At 43.0% G+C, this 21,829-nt stretch overlaps 1 protein-coding gene across 3 annotated transcripts in view; it reads right to left on the reverse strand.

Annotated features, from left to right (window-relative positions):
• TFDP1 (transcription factor Dp-1) overlaps window positions 1-21,829 on the reverse strand; it is a 270,147-nt gene that overhangs the window by 69,822 nt on the left and 178,496 nt on the right. For all 3 annotated transcript variants that reach the window (XM_033948712.1, XM_033948710.1, XM_033948711.1), the window contains exon 4: window positions 8,758-8,864. In XM_033948712.1, coding sequence (XP_033804603.1) covers window positions 8,758-8,864 — 107 coding nt within the window. The remainder of the gene's footprint in view (window positions 1-8,757; window positions 8,865-21,829) is intronic.

Genomic DNA, 21,829 nt, shown 5'->3' on the forward strand with positions numbered 1-21,829 from the left:
CCACAATCCGGGAGTTGCGGAAATCCAAACACTTTTCTGAGCACATGCTCCTCCTACCCTAGAGAGAGAGTTAGAGCCCCCTTCAGTTCAGTCCCAAAGCCAAGCAACATATGTGAACAAATCCATGACAAGGAAGGGGGTACTGGGGAAGCTCTCCAGCAGCAATATGTGAAGTGATCTGCTCTGTAAAACATGAAAACAAGCAATAAACAGGTATAAAAGGCAAGACAAAAAACATGGAGGAACAATGTAGAACTAACCTGCTGTGTGCAACTAGCACCCACATGAGATAGCCTGCAGTAATGCATACTTATAGAATGGAAAACTTCCCACAGGATCTGACAACTGGCTGGAAGATCCTTAATCCTGAAAGGAGAATAAGCGAGGCAGAAAGCAGGCGATTCAGAACAAGTGAGAGGGCGGGTCGTACTGAATCCTCCAGGAACTAACAGAAAGCAGTGTCCCTGATCAATTCCTGTGTGTAATTCATCCATAGTTGAGAGCAGTATAAAGTCTCCATACTGATTCTTTCGGAAACCAAACTGATTTTTGTCCAAGCAGTCAGTCTCCTCTATAAATTTCTCTAATAGAGACAAGGCAACTTTCTCCATAACCTAACGCTATAAAAGGCAAAATAGATATTGGTCTATAACTGACCATTGGATCTCTATTGAGATCTGATTTCTTCAATACTGGCTTGACTGTGCCAATCTTACAACTCTCCAGAAATAAACCAGAAGCAAAAGATTTATTGATCAATTTCATAAAAAATGAGCAATTTGAGGGGAGGAAGTGACATCACCGTCCTAGACGGTCCGCTAAACACGGAGCTTCGCATGCTCGGGCCTTAATTTAGCTCCTTCACTGTCCAAAATGCATATAATTTGCGTAAAAAAGAAGCGTGGATGTTAGGTTCCTTTGCGGATCACATTGTTAAAGTTTGGATGGCCTCAACTACCCATAAAACTCTGAAAGATTTTGCTTTCGTGCCTAACAGTGTGGAAGCCTCCAAAATGGTGGCGCAAGGCAGGCAGCATGTGCCCTCCCTGGCTCTGGCAACAGTCCCAGAGGTAGTCATGTCTGCACCAGCCAAGCTGGAGCCAATGGCAGAAGGGAAAGATCTCCTGAACGTAATCAGACATGTTATAAAATTGGTGCGGGCTTAGCTCTCCACGCTAGCTGCTGATTTCCGGGGCGAGATTGCGAAACTTGGGCACCACTTCAGGGAGACAAAAGAGCACCTGGATGAACAACAGGACCAGCTTCAAGAATTTGCTATGTGTGCAAAAGACCTTCATGTGCAGCAAATATATGCATTAGATAAGCTGGAGGACTTGGAGAATCGGGGATGTCACTTGAATCTTCGAGTGCGTGGTGTCTCCAAACTAGCCAAATATATCAACTGTGAGCAAGTGGTCCAGCAGGTGGCTAGCATGCTACTTCTCCATTAATACCTCTTCAGGTCCAGCAGGTGGCTAGCATGCTACTTCTCCACTAATACCTCTTCAGGTTCAGCAGGTGTCTAGCATGCTACTTCTCCACTGATACCTCTTCAGGTCCAGCAGGTGGCTAGCATGCTACTCTCCACTGATACCTCTTCAGTTTCTCCTGATACCATTGGCATTGAGAGGGTGCATCGAGCCCTCACAGCACCCCATGGTAATCAGCTGCAAGATATAATTGCCTGTTTCTCCGATTTCAAAACCAAGGAAACTAGAGCCCAACCTAATCTCAAATGGGATACCTTTGAGATTGAACTGTATCAAGACCTAACATCTGTGATGCTTCAGAGGAGAGCAGAGATGAAACCAGTGTTGCTGTACCTACGGAACAGAAATGTGAAGTATCGGTGGTGACATCCGTTTGCACTAATGTTTTATCTGGAGGGAAAATTGTAGACGGTGCAGTCCCTAGAAGAAGCAGCCCAACTTTTTCCTGCGGAACAGTTTCTTCAGGGGCCGGCTCCAGCAAAAGAGCCCATCCCATCTTCACGACCTCCCCAGCCTTGTTGGCAGAGAATGGGTTGCGCCGGGGGCAAACTAACTATGAAGTCCCCAGGGGCTGCCACGCATCCTGGACCTTCGACATGAGGTAGAGCCTTCAGAACGGGGTGTGGATCTGAGTTTGTGAACAGTTTTCCAGCCGGTGTCTAGGCCCCTTTCAGACATTATAAGGGTAGTCTGGGAGTGTTGAACTGGTGTTGGATTTTTGTTTTGGGTCCAGGGGTTAATACTCTAATTGTTTGATTGCTTAGATTGGATAAGTGTTGGTGTTACTGTTTGGATGATTGTGATATGTATGGCCTGAATATGTGGAGAGCTCTTCCTTCTAAATCCAGGCAGGCCGGGGGGAGCAAATGGGAGGTTGGGGATCTGCGAGGTAACCACAGTGAGCAGCACCAGCGATGAAGGGGGTCTCTCTTCTATCCTGGGTGCCTACTGGGAGCGTTTGGGGTCAGATAGCCTTATCAATGCAGCTATATGGTATCTGTAATTAATGGGTACAGTGTCTGAGCTGAGGCTTTTATCGATAAATGCTAGAGGGCTTAATGATGGGCCTAAGAGACATCTGCTGTTTTGGGAACTTTTACATTTCAAAGCCCATATTGCTTTTGTTCAAGAAACCCATTTTTTACCCCATCATGAATATGTTTTGCGATATCCCAGATTTCTGAAGATCTATCTGGCTTCCAATAAAGGGAATAAAAAGTCTAGAGGAGTTAGTATTATTATCGCAAAAGGGGTACAGGTAGACTGCAAAAAGGTGATTCAAGATCCTGAGGGCAGATTTATAATTCTGGTGTCCAAAATTGGGAGCATCCAACAAAAATCAGGGGGTTCGTTCAAAGTCTTGAACTTTCTATTCAGAAGAATTTGGAAGGAACTTTATTAATGGGTGGGGACTTTAATCTAATGCTTGAACCCAAGTTAGATAACTGTACTCTTAAGGCTCCTTACGGGCAATCAGATAGGATCAGATTTTGGTCCCTTTTGTGTCACTGGGATCCCTGTGACTTGTGGAAAAGGAAGGTTCATCCTGCTGAGAGGGTTTATATTTATTTCTCTCAGGTTCATGCTTCCTCTTCGCGAACTGACCTGTGTTTGAGAGAACGGTCATTGATCTTCAATACACGATCTTGTCAAATAGTGTGCAGTACTCTATCAGACCATTCCCCTGCGTTACTGGTTTTGCAGGGCCTGGGGGAGGCGTATACAAGGCCTCCTTAGAGGTTCAATGATGCCTTACTTCTTGATCTAGGGAATGTAGAAGAGCTATCTAAAGCTATTATATAATACTTGGAATTTAATGATAAAGCAGATATTAAGCCGGGGCTATTATGGGAGGATATGAAAGCAGTAGTGCGGGCCAAGGTTATTGCGTTGTCGGCACAAAATAAGCGATTGAGATCACTGAAGGAGCAGGGGATTAGGGAGGCCCTTGAGAACCTAGAGGGGATTGGGAGGGAGTGATAGTTGACGCTTCTTGAGCAGTATAAGAAACATGACTTAAAAGTACAGTTGCAGGCCTTGGAACTAGCTACTATGACCTTGCAACTTCAGAAAACTAAGCAAATGTATTTCAAATTTGGTAATAAGCTTAGCCGTCCTCTGGCCCACAAACTTAAAAAATAAGCTCTTCGTAATCACATGTCTTGTAATTAAAACAGCTGATGCGAGAGTCTTGAACTCATCGACAGACATTGGAAGTATGCTTCCGTGAGTATTTTCAAGAGATTTACTGTCAGTGGGATACATTCTCGGCAACTGAGCTGGAGACTTATGTAGCGCAGGTTCCACTCCCTGCCATTTCTGAAGGGGAGGCCCTACAATAGTCCCTTCCGATCACACTCAGTGAGGTGCAGGAGGCGATTGGGGCCTTCCCTGCAGGTACCTCCCCAGGATGGGATGGATATACTAATAACTTTTATAAAAGCTTCAGGGGTTTATTGGCTCCCATATTATTTGAGTTTTTAATTTCCTGGGGGAGGAGCCTTGCCTATGGCAGACATGGTCTTTGGCGGCAGTGACTTTGTTACTTAAGCTGGGTAAGCCGAGTACTGCTTGTGAATCTTACAGACCAATATCTCTTTTAAACACTGATTATAAACTTTTCACAAGGATTTTGGCCCAGCAGCTGCAGAGTATGCTGCCGAAGCTCATACATGTGAATCAAGTGGGCTTTCCCAAAGTCAGACATTTGACAATAATAAAACGGCAGTGCATTTGATGTGGCATGCATAGCAACAAGGAGTTCCTTCGCTGGTGCTTTCTCTGGATGCCGAGAAGGCTTTGATAGAGTCAGCTGGAAATTTCTATTTAGGGTCCTAGAAAAAATGGGTTTTGGAAAACAATTCTTAAAATGGATTTCTTTATTAAATCATGAACCCTTATCACAATTTAAAATCAATGGTTTTCTGTCAGAGTTCGTGACATTGTTAAGGGGTACCAGACAGGGATGTCCCATGTCCCCGTTACTATTTGCCATAGTGATGGAACCTCTGGCTTTCTTGATTCGTGCGAATCCTGATATACAGGGCTTATGAGTCCTACAAGATCTTACTTAAAATTTGCAGATGATGTGCTATTGTTTATTAGTGATCCGACCAAATCTTTGACTGAGTTGATGCAGGTCTTATCAGCATATGGCTAGGCATCAAGTTTCTGTGTGAAAATGGAAAAATTGGGGATCCTCAATCTTACTTTAGGGATGCAGCAGGTTCAAGAGTTACAGCCCCAATTCCCTTTACGCTAGGCGCATAAATCCATCAAATATCTAAGGGTCCAGTTGACGGCAGATCCTGCTAATTTATTTTGTGCTAATTTTCCGGCCCTGCAAAAGCAGTTGTTCTAGATTACTGGGAAGGAATGACAAATTGGGTGGATGGGGAGAATTGCGGCTGTAAAAATGATATTACCTAAATTACTATATCACTGCATGGCACTGTCTATTGCAATCCCCAGAGCATTATTTCATCACTTGTCTAGAAAAGCGTTTGCCTATATTTGGAGACACAAACCTCCTCGGATACGGTGGGCAATTCTATCTCAAGTAAAGCAGAAGGGAGAGATGGGAGTTCCAAATTTTTTACTTTATCATCAGGTTGCAAGAAGTGGTGGCAGGGGTGGGCTATGTAGCTCGTCCATGGATACATTTAGAACAAGCCGTTTCTCCAGATAATTTTCTTTGGAGGTTACCATGGTCCCCTATAGTGATTCTGCGAGCCTGGCTTAGAATTGTAAATCCATTTTTGAGGGTAATCCTGCAAACCTGGTATTCTCTGCGCAAGAAAATGTTTCCAGAACGCAAGTTTTTTGCCCCAACTCCTATTTCTTTGTGCCGGGGGGGGGGGGGGGGGGAGTGGGGGAGATGATCCTGTCTACTTCCAATGGGTCCAGGCAGGGCTATGTACTGCTGGGCAGCTTTGGCAGAATGGGGGAATGCTATCTTTTGAGTACCTGCAGGAGGAATATGGCCTGTCCTCCAAGTATTTTCTTATACACAATTAAGGCTCTTTCTAGCTAAACATGCTTTTTAGGATCTTGGCTTGGAGGAAACTAGGTTGGAACAAGTGTTACGGATGGGATGGGGAGGGGAGAATTCTCATTTATATGGGGCTCTGCTTGCTTGTGAGGCTCCTGAAGATTATTATAGGGACCAATGGGAGAAGGAGCTGGGGAGAAGGTTGGGAGATCTTACATGGTTAACATTATATAAATTTCTTTTTTCTATTCCACTTGCTTCCTCATTAATTTAAAATGGCTACAAAATGTATTACCAGTGGAATATGACTACTCAATGCTTGTCCCAGATTTATGACCATCATGAGAATCTATGTAGGAGGTCCTGTGGATGTGTGGGAAGCTTTCAACATATATGGTGGTCGTGTCCTGTGATAAAGCCTTATTAGAATATGGTGGGTCAATTGATAGTTCACATTACCCAGAAGAACTGTCCTATGTTGAAGGAATGCTTTCTACTTAATGCTCCCATACTGGGTTATACACCGCTGGAAATTGTTTAGCCTTGTATGTTTGTACTGTGGCCCGCCTGGCCTTGGCAAAACACTGGCATTCTACAATGGTTCCTGAGAGGCGATACTTACTCTGCCGTCTGGATTATGTAGATTTAATGTGTAAATTAATGGCTGGTCCCTTACCATAAAATCTGGGATAGCTATGTTGCCAGGAGATCAGACTCCTCCACATTATAGTTGTAAACCTGTGTGCTGTGGTCCTGTTGGTGTGGGTGGGAAGGAGGGCTGGGGAGGTTGGGAGGGGGTAACTGCTCAAGGTTTTATAGTTTGCTTTTCTGTCTTTCTGTATGTTTTGTATAAGAGGGTGGGGGTGAGGGGTTTGAAGGAGGGACTGAGTGGGTTGTTGGGAAAGTGATGTTGCTTTTGTTTGGATTGTATTCTGAAAAAATTTCAATAAAAAAGATGTGGGGAAAAAAAAGTGAGCAATTTTGCCTGAAAGTTGACTTAACACCCCGGATGAACATGGTTAATCACTTGCATGAGATATTGTCAATGTTTGAATGACATGTTCCACTTCCTAAATTCTAGTTTCTTCAAATCTTTCCCATTTAACCACAGGAGATTGTATTAAGTCCTTTAAAAAATCCATATCTATGGAAATTGTTGTCACAAAACCCAATTTCTGTTTTAAATGTTCTGCATACAATTTAGATGAGGTATCCCCTTAGCCCTATCCCAAGCCCCACACTCTTTGTCAGGCCCCACACTATATTATATAGTTCTTTTGGCCAACTAATCGCTATCCTAATCTTATTTTGTACAAACTTCTTCCTTTCAGATTCACATAAATGGAGGTATTCATTCAAGTGAATCTCATAACTCTCAAGATCGTCTGAATTCTTACTTTTCCTCCATTTTCTTTCTGCTTGCCTAACTTCCTACCTTACCCGCTATACAGGGCCAGTATGCCACTCAACCAGATGAGTCCTCTTACTATTCCCTCCATTGTCTTACGTGTATCTTTCACTTCCCCTGCTCCTTCCTCTCCTATCTACCATGTTTTTCTCTTCTTTCTCATGGTCCTTCCTTCTTTTTTCTCCTCTAGCCCCTTGTTTCTCCATATTCTTCTTGTTTCTTAGACTATGAACACAGCCTTTTGCATACTAAGAAGCTAGCAACTCACAGGTTTTAAAAAAGCTCTACTGTGTTCACAGCCTTAACTTCTCTCCACTAACAGCCAGCCAGCCCCTCGTTGGATGGGCAGACTGGATGGTCCATTTGGCCTTTATCTAATGTCATGTTTCCATCCTCCCCCCATTCCTTCCTCCTCCACCCAATTATTGACATCCTCCCTGTGGTTTTCCATAGGCCAGGCAACTACATGGGCCACCTATGCTGTTTCCTGACTACCCAATGTAGGCTTACTAGCTATAGTTTGCTGATATATACAAGCCATGCCTGCCCGGTGGTTATATCACCATTATTTTGTCTAAAGACATTATTATTGCATCAGTTCACACCTGCTATTGCCATAAAATCATGTACATGCATACTAATACAGATGCTGTGTGATACCACTAATAATGCATTATTTTAGAGCCTACATGTCGCCTCTCCCCTTGCGATCTGTGCAAAACTCTGCTGCACGACTCATCTTCTACTAACCTCGCTACGCTCATGTCAGCCCTCTCCTTAAGTCACTTCATTGGCTCCCTATCTGCCATCACATACAGTTCAAGATCTTATTTCTGACCTACAAATGTGTTCATTCTGCTGCCCCTCAATATCTCTCCTTATACACCTCTCAGAGAACTCCATTCCTCAGTTAAGTCACTCTTAATGTTACCCTTCTCCTCCACTGCCAATTCCAGACTTTGTTCCTTTCATCTAGCAGCCTTCTATGCCTGGAATAAATTATCTGAGTTTGTCCGTCAACCCCCTTTCCTTCCCTTATTTAAAAGCCGACTGAAAACCCACCTTTTTGATATAGCTTTCAATCCTTAACCCTATTCCTCTGCCCTCCAACCCAGCCTGCTGATTAACTGTTCCCCTTAACTGTATCCATGACATCCTGTTTGTCTTTGGGAAGCAGAGCTGAGCTTCTGATGTCATAATGGCTCTTCCACCAATAAGAGCCAATCTCATCAGTGATGTCACAATGGCTTGATTGTCCTGTACCTCCTCTGCCCTCCAACCCAGCCCACTGATTAACTGTTCCCCTTAACTGTATCCATGACATCCTGTTTGTCTGTCCTGCCTGTTTGATTGTAAGCTCTTTCAAGCAGGGACTGTGTTCTTATTCTTTGTGACTTTGTGCAGCGCTGCATGTGTCTGGTAGCGCTATAGAAATAATTAATAGTAGTAGTAGTAGCAGCAATACATGTTGCTAGCTCTGTCCAACACCAGATTAATACATAATGTAGTACCATTGGACAGGTGCAGCTCTGAGATACTAGTACAATAGGCACAAAGATATTAAAATTTATATACCTTATGTCCCATTCTCTATCTGCTGTACTTACACATGGTCTGTGGTTGTTGTCACAGTCACACTCAGGGCTCTCTCCCACTCCCTACCTCTATTGGTGCAATGAGAAAACACTACTGTATTCAATGGCATGGCAGCTACAGAAATACATGCTCAGGCCAGCAGTACAGAAGTGCACCAGCCTGACTACATATCTGCACAATGGTCAAATATTGCAAGTACAGAAAAATAGAGAGAGAATGGCTACTAAAAAAAGACCAGGTTGATCAACAGAGAATACAGTTTGTCGTTTTACCACTTGTGGTGCAATGTTGACATTAGACTGTCCAAATGTTTTTGGCAGGAGCTGTTTTCCAAGAGTATTAACAGTAGAAGGGTGAACAGCCACTAGTGACACAACCCCTAAAAAGATAAACAAAGTTTAGGTAAATAACTTCAAATACTTTCAAACTACTAGCCTATGTGTGCACAAGTTCAGTCCTGTAGGGCTGAAACAGGTCTAATTTACAGGATATCCCTAATGAATATGCATGTGACAGATTTGCATAGTATTAATTATGATTTCTCATACACATTAATAATATCCTAAAAGCTTGTACTGTGCACTAGTCGTATGCTTTCTGAAAATGAGCTTCTGCCATATTATACATTCTCACAATGAACAATATGCATATAGATCATCCATCTAATGCAGGTGTTCTCAAACCAGTTTCAGAACATAACCAACAGGTAATGTTTTCAAAAAACTCAGTATGCATGAGATAAATCTGCAAATCATGGAGGAAGTGCACATTTATCTCATGCATACTCATTTATAAACAGGCATTGAGAAATGCTGGATAGAAAGAGGAAGGGAGAGAAAGGGGAGAACAAAGTTAGTAAAAAAAAAAAACCTAGGATAATAGAAAGGGACATGGAAGGGCAAGGGTGAGAAAAAGAGATGGGAAGCTGTGTCAGGGCTACTCAATTTCAGTTCTTAAGGTCCACAGGCAAGCTAGATTTTCAGATTTTCAATTAATATGCATGACAGTTTTGCATAAACTTTTTTGTATGCAAATCTCTCTAATGCATATACATTGTAGATATAATGTAAACCAGACCTACCTGAGGATCTCAAAGACTGAAATTGAGTAGCCCTGTTGTAGGTAGACAGAGTAAAAAGAGGGTAATTGAGATTTTTCCTTACATCTTTCGTTTATTTTTCTGTCCATATTTTTTTTCCCATTTTGGAAAGAGGGGAAGAAAAATAAATGAAGAAAGCTGAAAGGAAAAGATCAATGCTAGAAATGGATAAAGTAGAGGAAGTTAAGAAAACAGAAGGTGAGAGAAAAATGACATGAGCAGAGTTAAAAAACAATGAAATACAGAAACCAGAGACTGAGTCCAACACAATTAGAAAAATAAATCACAGAGTTCCTATGAGTGTCGGGAGCTGCGCGGGCGCTTAGAAACTGTTATCGCAGTTTCGGAGAAGAGGGGGTAAAGGTATTGAGGGAAAAAAAATTAAAAATGGAAAATAAGGTGATATTTTTCTACTGAGTTAACAATACTTTTTTTTAAATTTCTTTATTCATTTTAAAGCCATGATTAAGTGCAGAATATTATACAATCATATAACTCTATAAAAGCACTTAAATACATTTACAATTATAATTTATGACAAATAGGGTATGTATTGGATCCTCCCTGAGCTCATGGAAAATCTTCCAGACTGGTTAAGGTTGGAATGGCAACTCCTGTCTCCATTGAGATTGTGTCACGTTTTGAGTATCAAGATGCCTAGGTTGTATAAGGACAATAGAATTTTAATGGACACTTGGAAGACATTAAAATTTATTACTAATTTAACAGATATTCCAATTCATAAATCCACTTATCAGTCCCTTTGGTTGAACCCCAAGATTCAAATTGGCGGGTTTAAGGTCATCTGGAAGTACTGGATGAAGGCGGGCATACGTACTTTAGACCAGTGGTTCCCAATCCTGTCCTGGAGGAACACCAGGCCAATTGGGTTTTCAGGCTAGCCCTAATGAATATGCATGAAGCAAATTTGCATGCCTATCACTTCCATCATATGCAAATCTCTCTCATGCATATTCATTAGGGCTAGCCTGAAAACCCGATTGGCCTGGTGTTCCTCCAGGACAGGGTTGGGAATCACTGCTTTAGACAATGTAGTATCAGATGGAAAGCTGCTTGAGTTTTCACGACTGTAACAAAAATTTGGTATTGCTAAATCTCAAAGTTATAGGTGGTTGCAGTTGAAGCAGGCCATTCAGGAGGGGTTCCCTGATTGGAAAAATCTTAAAAATCAGTATAGTTTGCCGTTCCTGTGCTTCCAGGTGGATTTCCTGGGTCACCAGGCCGCTCAGTGGTATAAATTAATATCTGGATTTTTAATAAGAAACCAAAAACTGGTCTTCGCGACATTTGGAGCATTGAGATAAAGCATCAGATTACTGCGTCTCAATGGCCACAAATCTGGACTTGGAGGATGAGATGTACGGTGTCTGCATCTATGAGACAAACTTGTTTTTTTTTTGTTACATAGAACTGTTTGGACCCCAGTTCAGTTACAGAAATTAGATAGTTCCAAGTCTAATAGGTGTTGGTACTGTCATCTTGAACCTGGGACATTAGATCATTTATTATTTTATTGTCCCTTTATACTTCAATTTTGGAGATCCATTTGGGATCAGATAAACAAAGCAATGAAAATCCACTGGCACTTACATATGACATGGTGCTATTTGGCACTATGATGACAGCTAAAAGCCAAATATCATCTCACAATAAAAAACTTCTATTTATTATGACAGGGGTTGCCATTCAGCTTATTTTAAGGAATTGGAAAAACTGGGATAGACTGAACTATACCTTTTGGTGGGAGTATATATGTCATATTTTTAAGATGAAACATAGAAACATAGAACATGACGGCAGAAAAGGGCCACGGCCCATCTAGTCTGCCCACACTAATGGCCCACCCCCTAACTACCTCCATGAAGAGATCCCACATGCCAATCCCATCTTTTATTAAAATCTGGCACGCTGCTGGCCTCAATTACCTTTTGTGGAAGATTATTCCAGTGATCAACCACCCTTTCGGTGAAGAAATATTTTCTGGTGACGCCATGAAATTTCCCACCCCTGATTTTCAACGGATGCCCTCTTGTTGCCGTGGGTCCTTTAAGGAAAAAGATATCTTCTTCCACCTCGATACGGCCTGTGACATATTTGAACGTCTCGATCATGTCTCCCCTCTCTCTGCGTTCCTCGAGTGAGTACAGCTGCAACTTACCCAGTCGTTCCTCATATGGGAGATCATTGAGACCTGAGACCATCCTGGTGGCCATTCGCTGAACCGACTCAACTCTCCACACATCTTTTTGATAATGCGGCCTCCAGAATTGTACACAGTATTCCAGATGGGGTCTCACCATGGATCTGTACAATGGCATTATGACCTCGGGCTTACGGCTGACAAAACTTCTATGGATACAGCCCATGATTTGTCTAGCCCTGGATGAAGCTTTCTCCACTTGATTGGGAGTCTTCATGTCTTTGCTAATGATCACCCCCAAGTCACGTTCTGCTACAGTCCTTGCTAGGATCTCACCATTTAGGGTGTAAGTCCTGCATGGATTTTTGCCACCAAGGTGCATGACCTTGCATTTTTTGGCATTGAAACTTAGTTGCCAAGTCTTTGACCAATGCTCCAGCAGGAGTAGGTCCTACGTCATACTGTCGGGCATTGAGCTTTTGTCGGGCACTGTGCTTTCATCTGTTGTGCGGTTGCCTACTATGTTGCATAGTTTGACGTCATCGGCGAATAATGTAATTTTACCTCGAAGCCCCTCAGCCAAGTCTCTTATAAAGATGTTAAATAGGATCGGGCCCAAGACCGACGCACTCCGCTGATCACCTCCGTCGTATCGGAGATGGTACCGTTTACCACTACCCTCTGAAGTCTACCTCTAAGCTAGTCCCTAACCCATGCGGTTAATGTTTCACTCAGTCCCATCGAACCCATCTTGCTCAATAACCTGCGGTGTGGGACGCTATCAAACGCTTTGCTGAAGTCCAACTACACGATGTCCAGGGACTCCCCTATATCCAGCTTTTTTGTTACCCAGTCAAAGAAGCTGATCAGATATGATTGGCAGGACCTTCCCTTCGTAAAACTATGTTGATGGGGATCTCGTAGATTCTCGTTCAGGATCGTATCCAATTGGCGTTTGATTAAAGTTTCCATAAGTTTACTCACTATCGATGTGAGACTCACTGGTCTATAATTCTCAGCCTCCGTCCTGCATCCCTTTTTGTGGAGTGGAATGATGTTAGCCATTTTCCAATCCAACGGGACTCTTCCTGTACTTAGGGAAAGATTGAAGAGCGCAGATAACGGTTCCGCCAGGACATCACTCAACTCCCTGAGCACCCTGGGGTGTAGTTTGTCTGGTCCTATAGCTTTGTTCACCTTGAGTCTTGATAGCTCCTCGTAGACACTGCTGGGCGCAAACTCGAAATTTCGAAACGGGTCTTCCGAGTTTTCCCTCGTCGGCAACTAAGGGCCGGATCCCGGCGCCTCGCAAGTGAAGACCGAGCAGAAGTATTCATTTAAAAGTTTGGCTTTGTCGGATTCTACATAGTTCCCTATGTAGGGTTTCCTAAGGCGTACTATCCCATCTGTGTTTCTTTTTCTGTCACTAATATACCGGAAGAAGGATTTATCGCCCTTCTTGATGTTCTTCGCAAGGTTCTCCTCCATTCGGAGTTTGGCCTCCCTGACTGCCATTTTGACCGCTTTTGACTTTGCCAAATAGTCTTCCTTGGATTCTCGCTTCCCTGATTATTTGTAGAGGATGAACGCTCTTTTCTTCTTTTTTATGAGGTCTGAGATCTCCGCAGAGAACCACTGTGGTCTATTGTTTCTTCGCCGTTTACTTACTGATTTGACATAGCGGTTGGTTGCATCATGTAAGGTTGATTTCAGAGTTGACCACATTACCTCTACATTATCTGTTTCGGCATGGTTTTGCAGTGCCCGATGGACGAAATCTCCCATGCTTTTGAAGTTTGTGCCCTTAAAGTTGATGACCTTGGTTGATGTGCTTGACTTAGTGAAACCTTTCCTGAGGTTGAACCATATCATGTTGTAGTCACTGGAGGCCAACGTATCGCCTACCGAGACCTCTGTGACACTTTCTTCATTGGTGAGTATTAAGTCTAGTATCGCCCAATCCCTAGTGGGCTCTAATACCATTTGTCTGAGTCTCGCTCCCTTTATAGAGGTTAATAGCTTCCTGCTGCCGCTGGTAGTAGCGGAAAGATTGTTCCAATATACATCAGGCATATTGAAGTCTCCTAACAATACTGTGTCTCCACGCAAAGTGATATTCTCAATGTCTTCGACTAATTCTATATCCATGTCCTCCTGTTGTCTTGGGAGGTCTGTATACTACACCAAGATACAGGCATTTGTCCTTCCCCCTAGCCAAATTCACCCAGAGGGATTCCCCAGTGTACTTGACATCTGCGATTTTGGTAACTTTGATGTCCTCTTTAGTGTATAGTGCTACCCCTCCTCACATTTTGCCCTCTCTGTCCCGCCGAAGTAAGTTGTATCCCGGTATAGCCATATCCCACCCATGGGAGTCCGTGAACCAAGTCTTGGATATCGCCACCACATCTAGGTCGGCATTCCTCATTTCCGTCTCTAATTCCAGAATCTTATTGCCCAAACTGTGGGCATTAAAGTACATAGCCTTCTATACCTTATGTTTGCTATGTCTCTGTATAGATATTCCTGCTTGAGCTAATTGGACTCCTATAATACTGTTAGCAATGTGTGTACTTACCTCTGACTTGGAAATGCAGTGTGTACTTACCTCGGAGTCAGAAATGGATTGGCAACTTACCTCGCCAAGTTGGTTACTTGCGCCAGCACGTGAGTGGGTACCCTCCCCCAACTTACCTAGTTTAAAGCCCTACGAAGTAGGCGGGCTAGTTGGTGTCCAAAGATGTTCTTTCCCCTTCTGGTCAGGTGAAGTCCGTCAGGTCCCTGTAGTCCTTGCAGTGCCTCTCCATGGTTCAGGAATCCGAAGTTCATCTCCCTGCACCATCCGTGCAGCCAGTCGTTTGTCCTCTGGATACGATCCTCCCTGGCTCTCCCCTTGCCTCTCACTGGGAGGATCGAGGAGAAGACCACCTGCGCTTCCATCCTCCTCAACTTCTCACCCAGGGCTCCGCGGTGTTCCTGGCAGTGTCGTTCGTTCCAACGATGGAACGAAGTATGTCTATACATAAGAGACATTATAAGGAGTTTCTGAAGATTTGGGAGTCATTGACAAAATTTTGCAAAGAGTAATTAGTGATTATACCCTTTGGTCATACACGTCAAGGGGGATGGGAGGGCGGGTTGGAATGTATTTTTCAATTTCTCAATTCGAGTGTACTTTTTGAATATAATTGGAAGGGTGGTGGTGGGGTGATATATCTATTAACAATACATTTTTAAACTAGTTGCAAAGGCCAAAAACGCCTTCCTCAGGTCAGGGCCATAAATCATAATAGTACTGTCCTGACTTTAAGGAGGATGTTTTAGCCTCTAAAAAGTTAATTTATAAAACATATTAGGTTAGTTCAATATAAATGTATCACCTTATTTTTCATTTTTCTTTATTAATTTTAGTGGTTGGAATATGTCATTTTTGAAATGTACACCTGCTATCATTATACTGTATTTTGCACAGTATAAGAGGACATGCATTAACTGTTTTCTTTCTCTGATATTATATTCTCTGATATATGCAGTGTCTGGCTTCTTGGAGGTTCCGTTTAGTTTAATTTTTGTCTACCTGTATTAGCTTATGGTTACTTATTCTATACTTAGTGAGAATCTATCCATAATTTGTGTGTGAAAAAGGTCAGGTGTTCTGTTAGCATTGAATGTTTGTGCAGGATTGATCTCTACTAATCCAGCTTGCTTAGTTTTCTCCAATAGGTATATTGATGTTCTTAGATTCACTGCAATGTTTACAGTGCCTCCTTTTCCCAGGTAAGCCCTTGTTGTGTGACTCGTGCCAGTCAGTGCTCAAAGCTTATTGTGACAGTAATATTTGATTAGGCTGGTTGTAGCCAGTCTAGTGTGCAAGTTATTTCAGCCTCCAACGCATAAATGGGTTGTGTGTGGCTTTTACCATTCATGGTAGCAACCACTGTTAATCCAACACAAATACATTACAAATTCATTAGTATTAAAATGAGCACTCTGTATAATGCACAGAGAGAACGCCTACGTTTTAGCGTTGAAAATTTTCCAGCAGCCCTGGAACTGTGGTAACATGAGGGTGACTTTAAAATCAGTGTGTGTATGGGATATGAGACCATGTGCATGGATTGTATGTGTGTGTCCTGTCACTGACAGGTGTATTTAAAATCATTGCGGAAGCAAAAAAAAAACACCCCAAAACTAATTTCCAAACTACTGCCATAACAAGAGGCTTTAGCTGCAACACTGAAGGGATTTTTTGTTTTGTTTTGCGTGCTGCTTCTGACTTGTTCAGAGCTCTGTAGACCAGAGCGATATCCTCTACTAGGCATGCACACAAGAGCTGTGCTAACTATTCAGCTCTTGCATGTTCCTTCCTTTTTTACCACTGATGCTCAACACTAACGGCGTTCATATAATTTGCATGCATCGATCAGTACTTGAGAATCACTGTAAAAGCCAGTATTTTCTCAAGCTGTGCCAGAGTTTTCTGCATCTGGCCCTGCATCTATCTTCTCTTCTATCAATCAATTTGTATTTCTTTTCCCATCCTTTCCTCGTGTTTTATTGTGTTTGTAAAGTTAGCCTTCAATATGTTTTGTAAGGTTTAATTCTCTGTTTGTTTTGTTGCCCCCTTAATTTTGTAATTTTACTGATATGTTCATCGCTTAGAATTTTGAATAAGCGATCAATCAAATTTATAATAAACTTGAAACTTGAGTAACTTTTATAGGGTTTTGTACTACACTCAATGTGTGCAGTGACATTTATAGCAAGGGATTCAGTAGATGAGCTAAACCAGGGGTAACCAACCTAGGCCCTTGCCAAGTCAGGATTTCCACAATAAATATGCATGAGATCAATTTGCATAAATGGAGGCAGTGCAAATAATCTAATGCATGTTCTTTGGTGAAATTTTGAAAACCCGACTAGATTGAGGCTCTCGAGGACCGAGGTCATGTCTTGGTCTCTTTCTGAGAGTCACCTATATTATTTGCTACTTCTCCTTTTGATTTTCTGTATTGATGTGAAGAAACTTATGTTCTTTATCGCTACCACCTTTATGAACTCTATCCTTCAGAGTTATGCCCACACTGACAATATGTCATGTAGAAGTGCAGATTTCATTTAAAAAATACTATGAGCAATACAGACTTTGTATTATTTGAGGCTGAAGAAGCAAATTATTGTGCACCCACAAACAAGAGGCAAAAGCAGAAAGTAGCAGACACATGACCTCCAGGGTGCATGCACTAAATCAGGGGTGTCCAACCTGCGGCCCCGTGAAGTATTTTGTGCAGCCCTGGTCGAGGGCGATGCAGTGTTTTCCTCTGTTGCCCCTGGGTGTTTACCGTCTTGCCGGTTCCCTCCTCTGTCTTGCTGCTGCGTTTGCGCAGCCCCAGAAACATTTTTTTCAGCCAATGCGGCCCAGAGAAGACAAAAGGTTGGACACCTCTGCACTAAATGTCTGAGGCTCATTTTGCCCACAGCTGACAAAGTTTAAAAAATGCTGACCACCGTGGGCTGAATATTACCCTCAATATGCTTGAAAATGGAAATCTATGGATATTATCGCCACTCTACCTTTTTTCCCATGGGTAAACTGTACATAAAGTGGTTATCTCCAGGCATTCTTCTAACCATAGAAAGGAAGGGTGTGGGAGAGGGAAGAAGAGGGTGTCGGGCACTATTTAAAAACAGAATTTATATTAAGATTCTTTGACATAGTTCCGCATAGGCAACTGATAAAGAAACCAAGTACACTTGGAATGGGTCCAAAGTAGTGCTGCCCGATTCAGGAAAATAAATTTCGATTCGATTCAGCCTATTGAATCGATTTTTTGATTCGATTTTCCTGCCCAATTTGGTGGATTTTTTTTTTTTTTTAAACATCATGGTGGGTTTATTTTATAGCCTCTTCACCCCCTTTGCCCTCTCCTACACCACACTGGTCCTGTGGTGTAAACAAAATAAACAAACAAAAAATACTTTTCCTCTCTGTTAAATCCTAGCTCATGTTTGCGGTCCAACACCAGCTCTGGAAGGATACACATTTCAAATCTGACATATTGTAATCACAAAAACAGAAAATAAAATTATTTTTCCTACCTTTTGTTGTCTGGTCATTTTTCAAATCATGTTGGTCCCAGGCACTGGTTGTCTTCTGATCAGGCTCTCCTTCTTTCTTCTTTCTTGGTGCTAACCATCCATCTTCCATCTCTGTCCTCCCCTTCTGTTTCCCTTTCCTTCCCCCGGAGGTCTGGCATCTTTCCTTTTTTTCATCTCCATGCCCCCGCAGCTGCAGTGATGGACCCCCACCATCCACAAATCCACCATCTCTCCTTTTCTTAACTACCCTTTAATCCAGCATCTCTCTTCTGTGTCCTAGTCCCTATTCTCCTCTCCAGTAGTGTTCCCCTTGTGTCCCTGTTCCTATGCTCCCTCCATGCCAAGCATCTTATCTCTGTTTCATGTCTCTCCCCATATCCAGCTTCTTCTTTCTCTCTTCCTTACCTCCTGTATCCCCTTCCCCAGGTTCAGGCTTTCTCCTATCTATCCTGCCATCCTGCACCTTGCCTACCTACTTTGGAGCAGTATCTATCCTTCTTGTACCCTTTCCCCTTGTGGTCTTGCATTTCTCTCTCCATTAGTCTCTCCTCTGCTTTCCTCCCCCTCTTTTTGGTTTGGTCTCTCTCTTCCCTTCACTTCACCCCAGGTCTGGCATCTCCCCTCCCTTACTCCTTCCTTCTCCTCCCTCTGCATAGGCCTGCCTCCCCGCCGTGAAGGCCTGCCCCCCACCCACGCTTGCATGTTCCCCCTGCTTCCCCGCTTTTACCTTAAGCTAATATGGCAGCCTGCAGGATCGCTGGTGCTATAGCGATCCCTGAAGCTGCCGTCGTCCTCTGCGACACGTTTCCTCTGCTATGATCCTGACCCTGACTTCAGAGGAGGGGCGGGACCGTAGCAGAGAGAATGTGCTGTTGAGGACAACGGCAGCTGCAGGGATCGCTATAGCACCAGCGATCCTGCAGGCTGCCATATTAGCTTAAGGTAAAAGTGGGGAAGCTGGGGAACATGCAGGCCTTTCCGACTGATCCTCTCCCCTCCAGCAGGAGCAACAGCGGACGTCCAGCAAGAGGCAGCGCTGCTGCTTCTGCTTTAGGAAGGCACGGGGGGGAAGGGTAGGTCATCGAATCGGGAGGCCGATTTTTTTTTTAATTGAATCGATTCGAATCGATTCACCTGATTCGAATCATTGAATCGATTCACATCGTGAATCAGGCAGCATTAATTCAAACTAGTTACCGTATTTTTTCGCTCCATAAGACATACTTTTTCCACCCGCTTTAGGGGGCGAGGGGGGTCAGTCGGGAAGTGCTGTATAGGACTTTGCAATGTCCTCTGGCTTCCCATCTGGCCTCCCGCTCTTACCTTAAGATAATTAGCAGCCTGCAAAGAGGATCGCAGTGATGTAGCGATCCTTGAAGGCTGCCGTCATCTTCTGAACCACGTTGGCTCTGCCATGAATTTGCCCCTGACGTCAGAGGAGAGGCGGGACCGCGGTAGAGTGAAAGTGGTGCTGAGGACGACGGCAGCCTGCAATGATCACTACAGCATATTAAGGTAAGAGCGGGAGGCCATGGGAGAACATGCAGGCCTTCGGGGTGGCGGAGCGCAGGCCTTCAGGGGGATTGCAGGGCTTCAGGGGGTAGTGCAAGTCTTTAGGGGGGGGGAGTGCAGGCCTTCAGGGGGAGGGGGACCTTGGTGTAGAAGTACATGGAGGGATGGAGAGAAGGAGGGTTCAATGAGACATGCATATACCAGACTTGGGGTGGGGGAAGAAATAATGGGTGTAAAAACAGAGGAGAGGGAGAGAGATGGTGGACAATGGGATTTAGGGAGGGAAGGAACAGAAAGGGAGAGAAGTTGGACACAAGGGATGGTGTGGAGGTGGGGGATAGAGATACTGGATAGGAGGGTAGTTGGAAAAAGAAAGGGAGAGCTGGTGGACTCTGAGGTGGTGGGGAATGTAGAGGTGTTTCCGTATTTGCACCTGAAGGTTAGGCCTCTCTGATATCATCAAGCCTGAACCATTCTGCAAGAAATCTTTCCAGCATGAACTTTGCAAGAAAAGAAAGAACACATCTTTGCTGTTTCTGCCTGATGCATTCTGGGTATGTACCAGAATGTTACTCTACTCAAGGATATCCATCTGTGTCTTCATAATAGGACTGTGTGATTCTTGGGGAAGTTATACTCCTATCCGTTCTTATCTGTCTAACGGCGCCTGTGTCTACCAGCCGATATGACACTTTACACAGAAAGGCTATTCATCTAAGTTCTGTTTCTGGATTGGTCCGAGGAAGTCATCTGATGAGATCCAAGTGAGAAGGTGCTAATTATAATTAGACTGTGTCGGGATGCGAGGAAGCTCACATCTTACCACAGGTCTCCTGCACGTAACCTTTTCTTTTAATAATTAGACCTGTAAAGTTACCTCGTGTGACTCTCTGCCTAAGAGAGAGAGTGATTCAGACTAACACAGCTCTGAATTCCAGCACTTCAAGGAACTTGTCTGCCAATGAATTATAGCCTTCCCCGGGACTGACGAATACGTGTACCTGTAACAAAGGATTTCTGACAGCTCCTGAAGCTAACAAGAAAGTTTTCCATTTCACCTATTTGTGGCCAGAGGGCTAATCAGATGGTGAGCATACGGAATTTACTATCTTATCAGCTTGGGGTTAGATAAGGACGTCCGATTGTGATATGGGACAAGGTTTGTGAAGCTACCTGTGTGATACTGTAATCATTTGCTAATCAGGGATTATTATTATTATAAGGAATTGTTTAGTGTGTGTAACAATTAGTTTTACTTAGTTTCTAACAAGTGTATTGTGATAATTATGTACTGAGTTTCATTTATGTAATCAGATATTTTGTAAACAATATTTAGATATTGCAGCTGGCTTGTGAATTATATTTTTCTATTTTCATAATAAAAGTATTTCTCATTAGCCTGGGTCTTGTGTCATGTAAACAGGCAATAAAGCTGAACCTGGATCAGAGTTTATGGTTTTCCCTAGACAAAACTAACAGACACGTAACTTGTTTATGTAACAGATTAGTGCACCATAAATCTTCCTACAGGAAGGAGGGCAAGATGCTAGATAAAAGGGTAGTTAAGGAGAGATAGTGGATCTGGGGATGGTGGGGTCCATCGCTGCAGCTGTGGGGATGGAGACAAAAAAAAGGAAAGATGCCAGAACTCCAGGGGAGGGAAAGGAAATGGGAGGACAGAGATGGAAGATGGATGGTTAGCACCGAGAAAGAAGAAAATGACAAATGAGCAGGAGACCCTGGTAAGCAAGTTATCAGAAGACAACCAGAGCGTGGGACCAACATGATTTGAATAATGATCAGACAACAAAAGGTAGAAAAAATAATTTTATTTTCTATTTTGTGATTACAATATGTCAGATTTGAAATGTGTAGACTGCCAGAGCTGGTGTTAGACCGCAAATGTGAGCTAGGATTTAACAGAGAGGAAAAGTCTTTTTTGTTTATTTTGTTTACTCCACTGCACCAGTGTGGGTAGGAGAGGGCAAAGGGGGGAGGGAAGAGGTTATAAAATAAACCCATCAAGATGTTTGAAAAAAAACACCCAATTGGGCAGGAAAATTGAATTGAATCGAAAAATCGATTCAATAGGTTGAATTGAATCAAAATTTTTTTCCCTGAATCAGGCAGCACTAGTGGAGACAAAGACTAACTGAAATCAAGAAAGCATGGGATAAGCACATGGGATCTCTTAGGGAGAAGAGAAGATTGTAGATGGTGTGGATAGAAAAACTGGATAGGGCATTTGGCCTTTATCTGCCAACATATTTCTAATGTTGCGTGATGTAGTAGAGCAAAAATTCAATAATGCTTCTCACTATATCATAATATGTGAAAATTGCAAATATGAAAAATATATACACTCAGAGATCTGGAGGTCAGGAAACTCAAAAAATTAGTTATAGCATGATATCAATTGTCAGGTCTCTGTAAATTAGACGGATTCTTGTAGGATGAAACACTTAAATTGTTT

The sequence above is a fragment of the Geotrypetes seraphini genome, chromosome 6 (assembly GCF_902459505.1).
Source record: "Geotrypetes seraphini chromosome 6, aGeoSer1.1, whole genome shotgun sequence".
In the NCBI taxonomy this organism is placed as follows: Eukaryota; Metazoa; Chordata; class Amphibia; order Gymnophiona; family Dermophiidae; genus Geotrypetes; species Geotrypetes seraphini.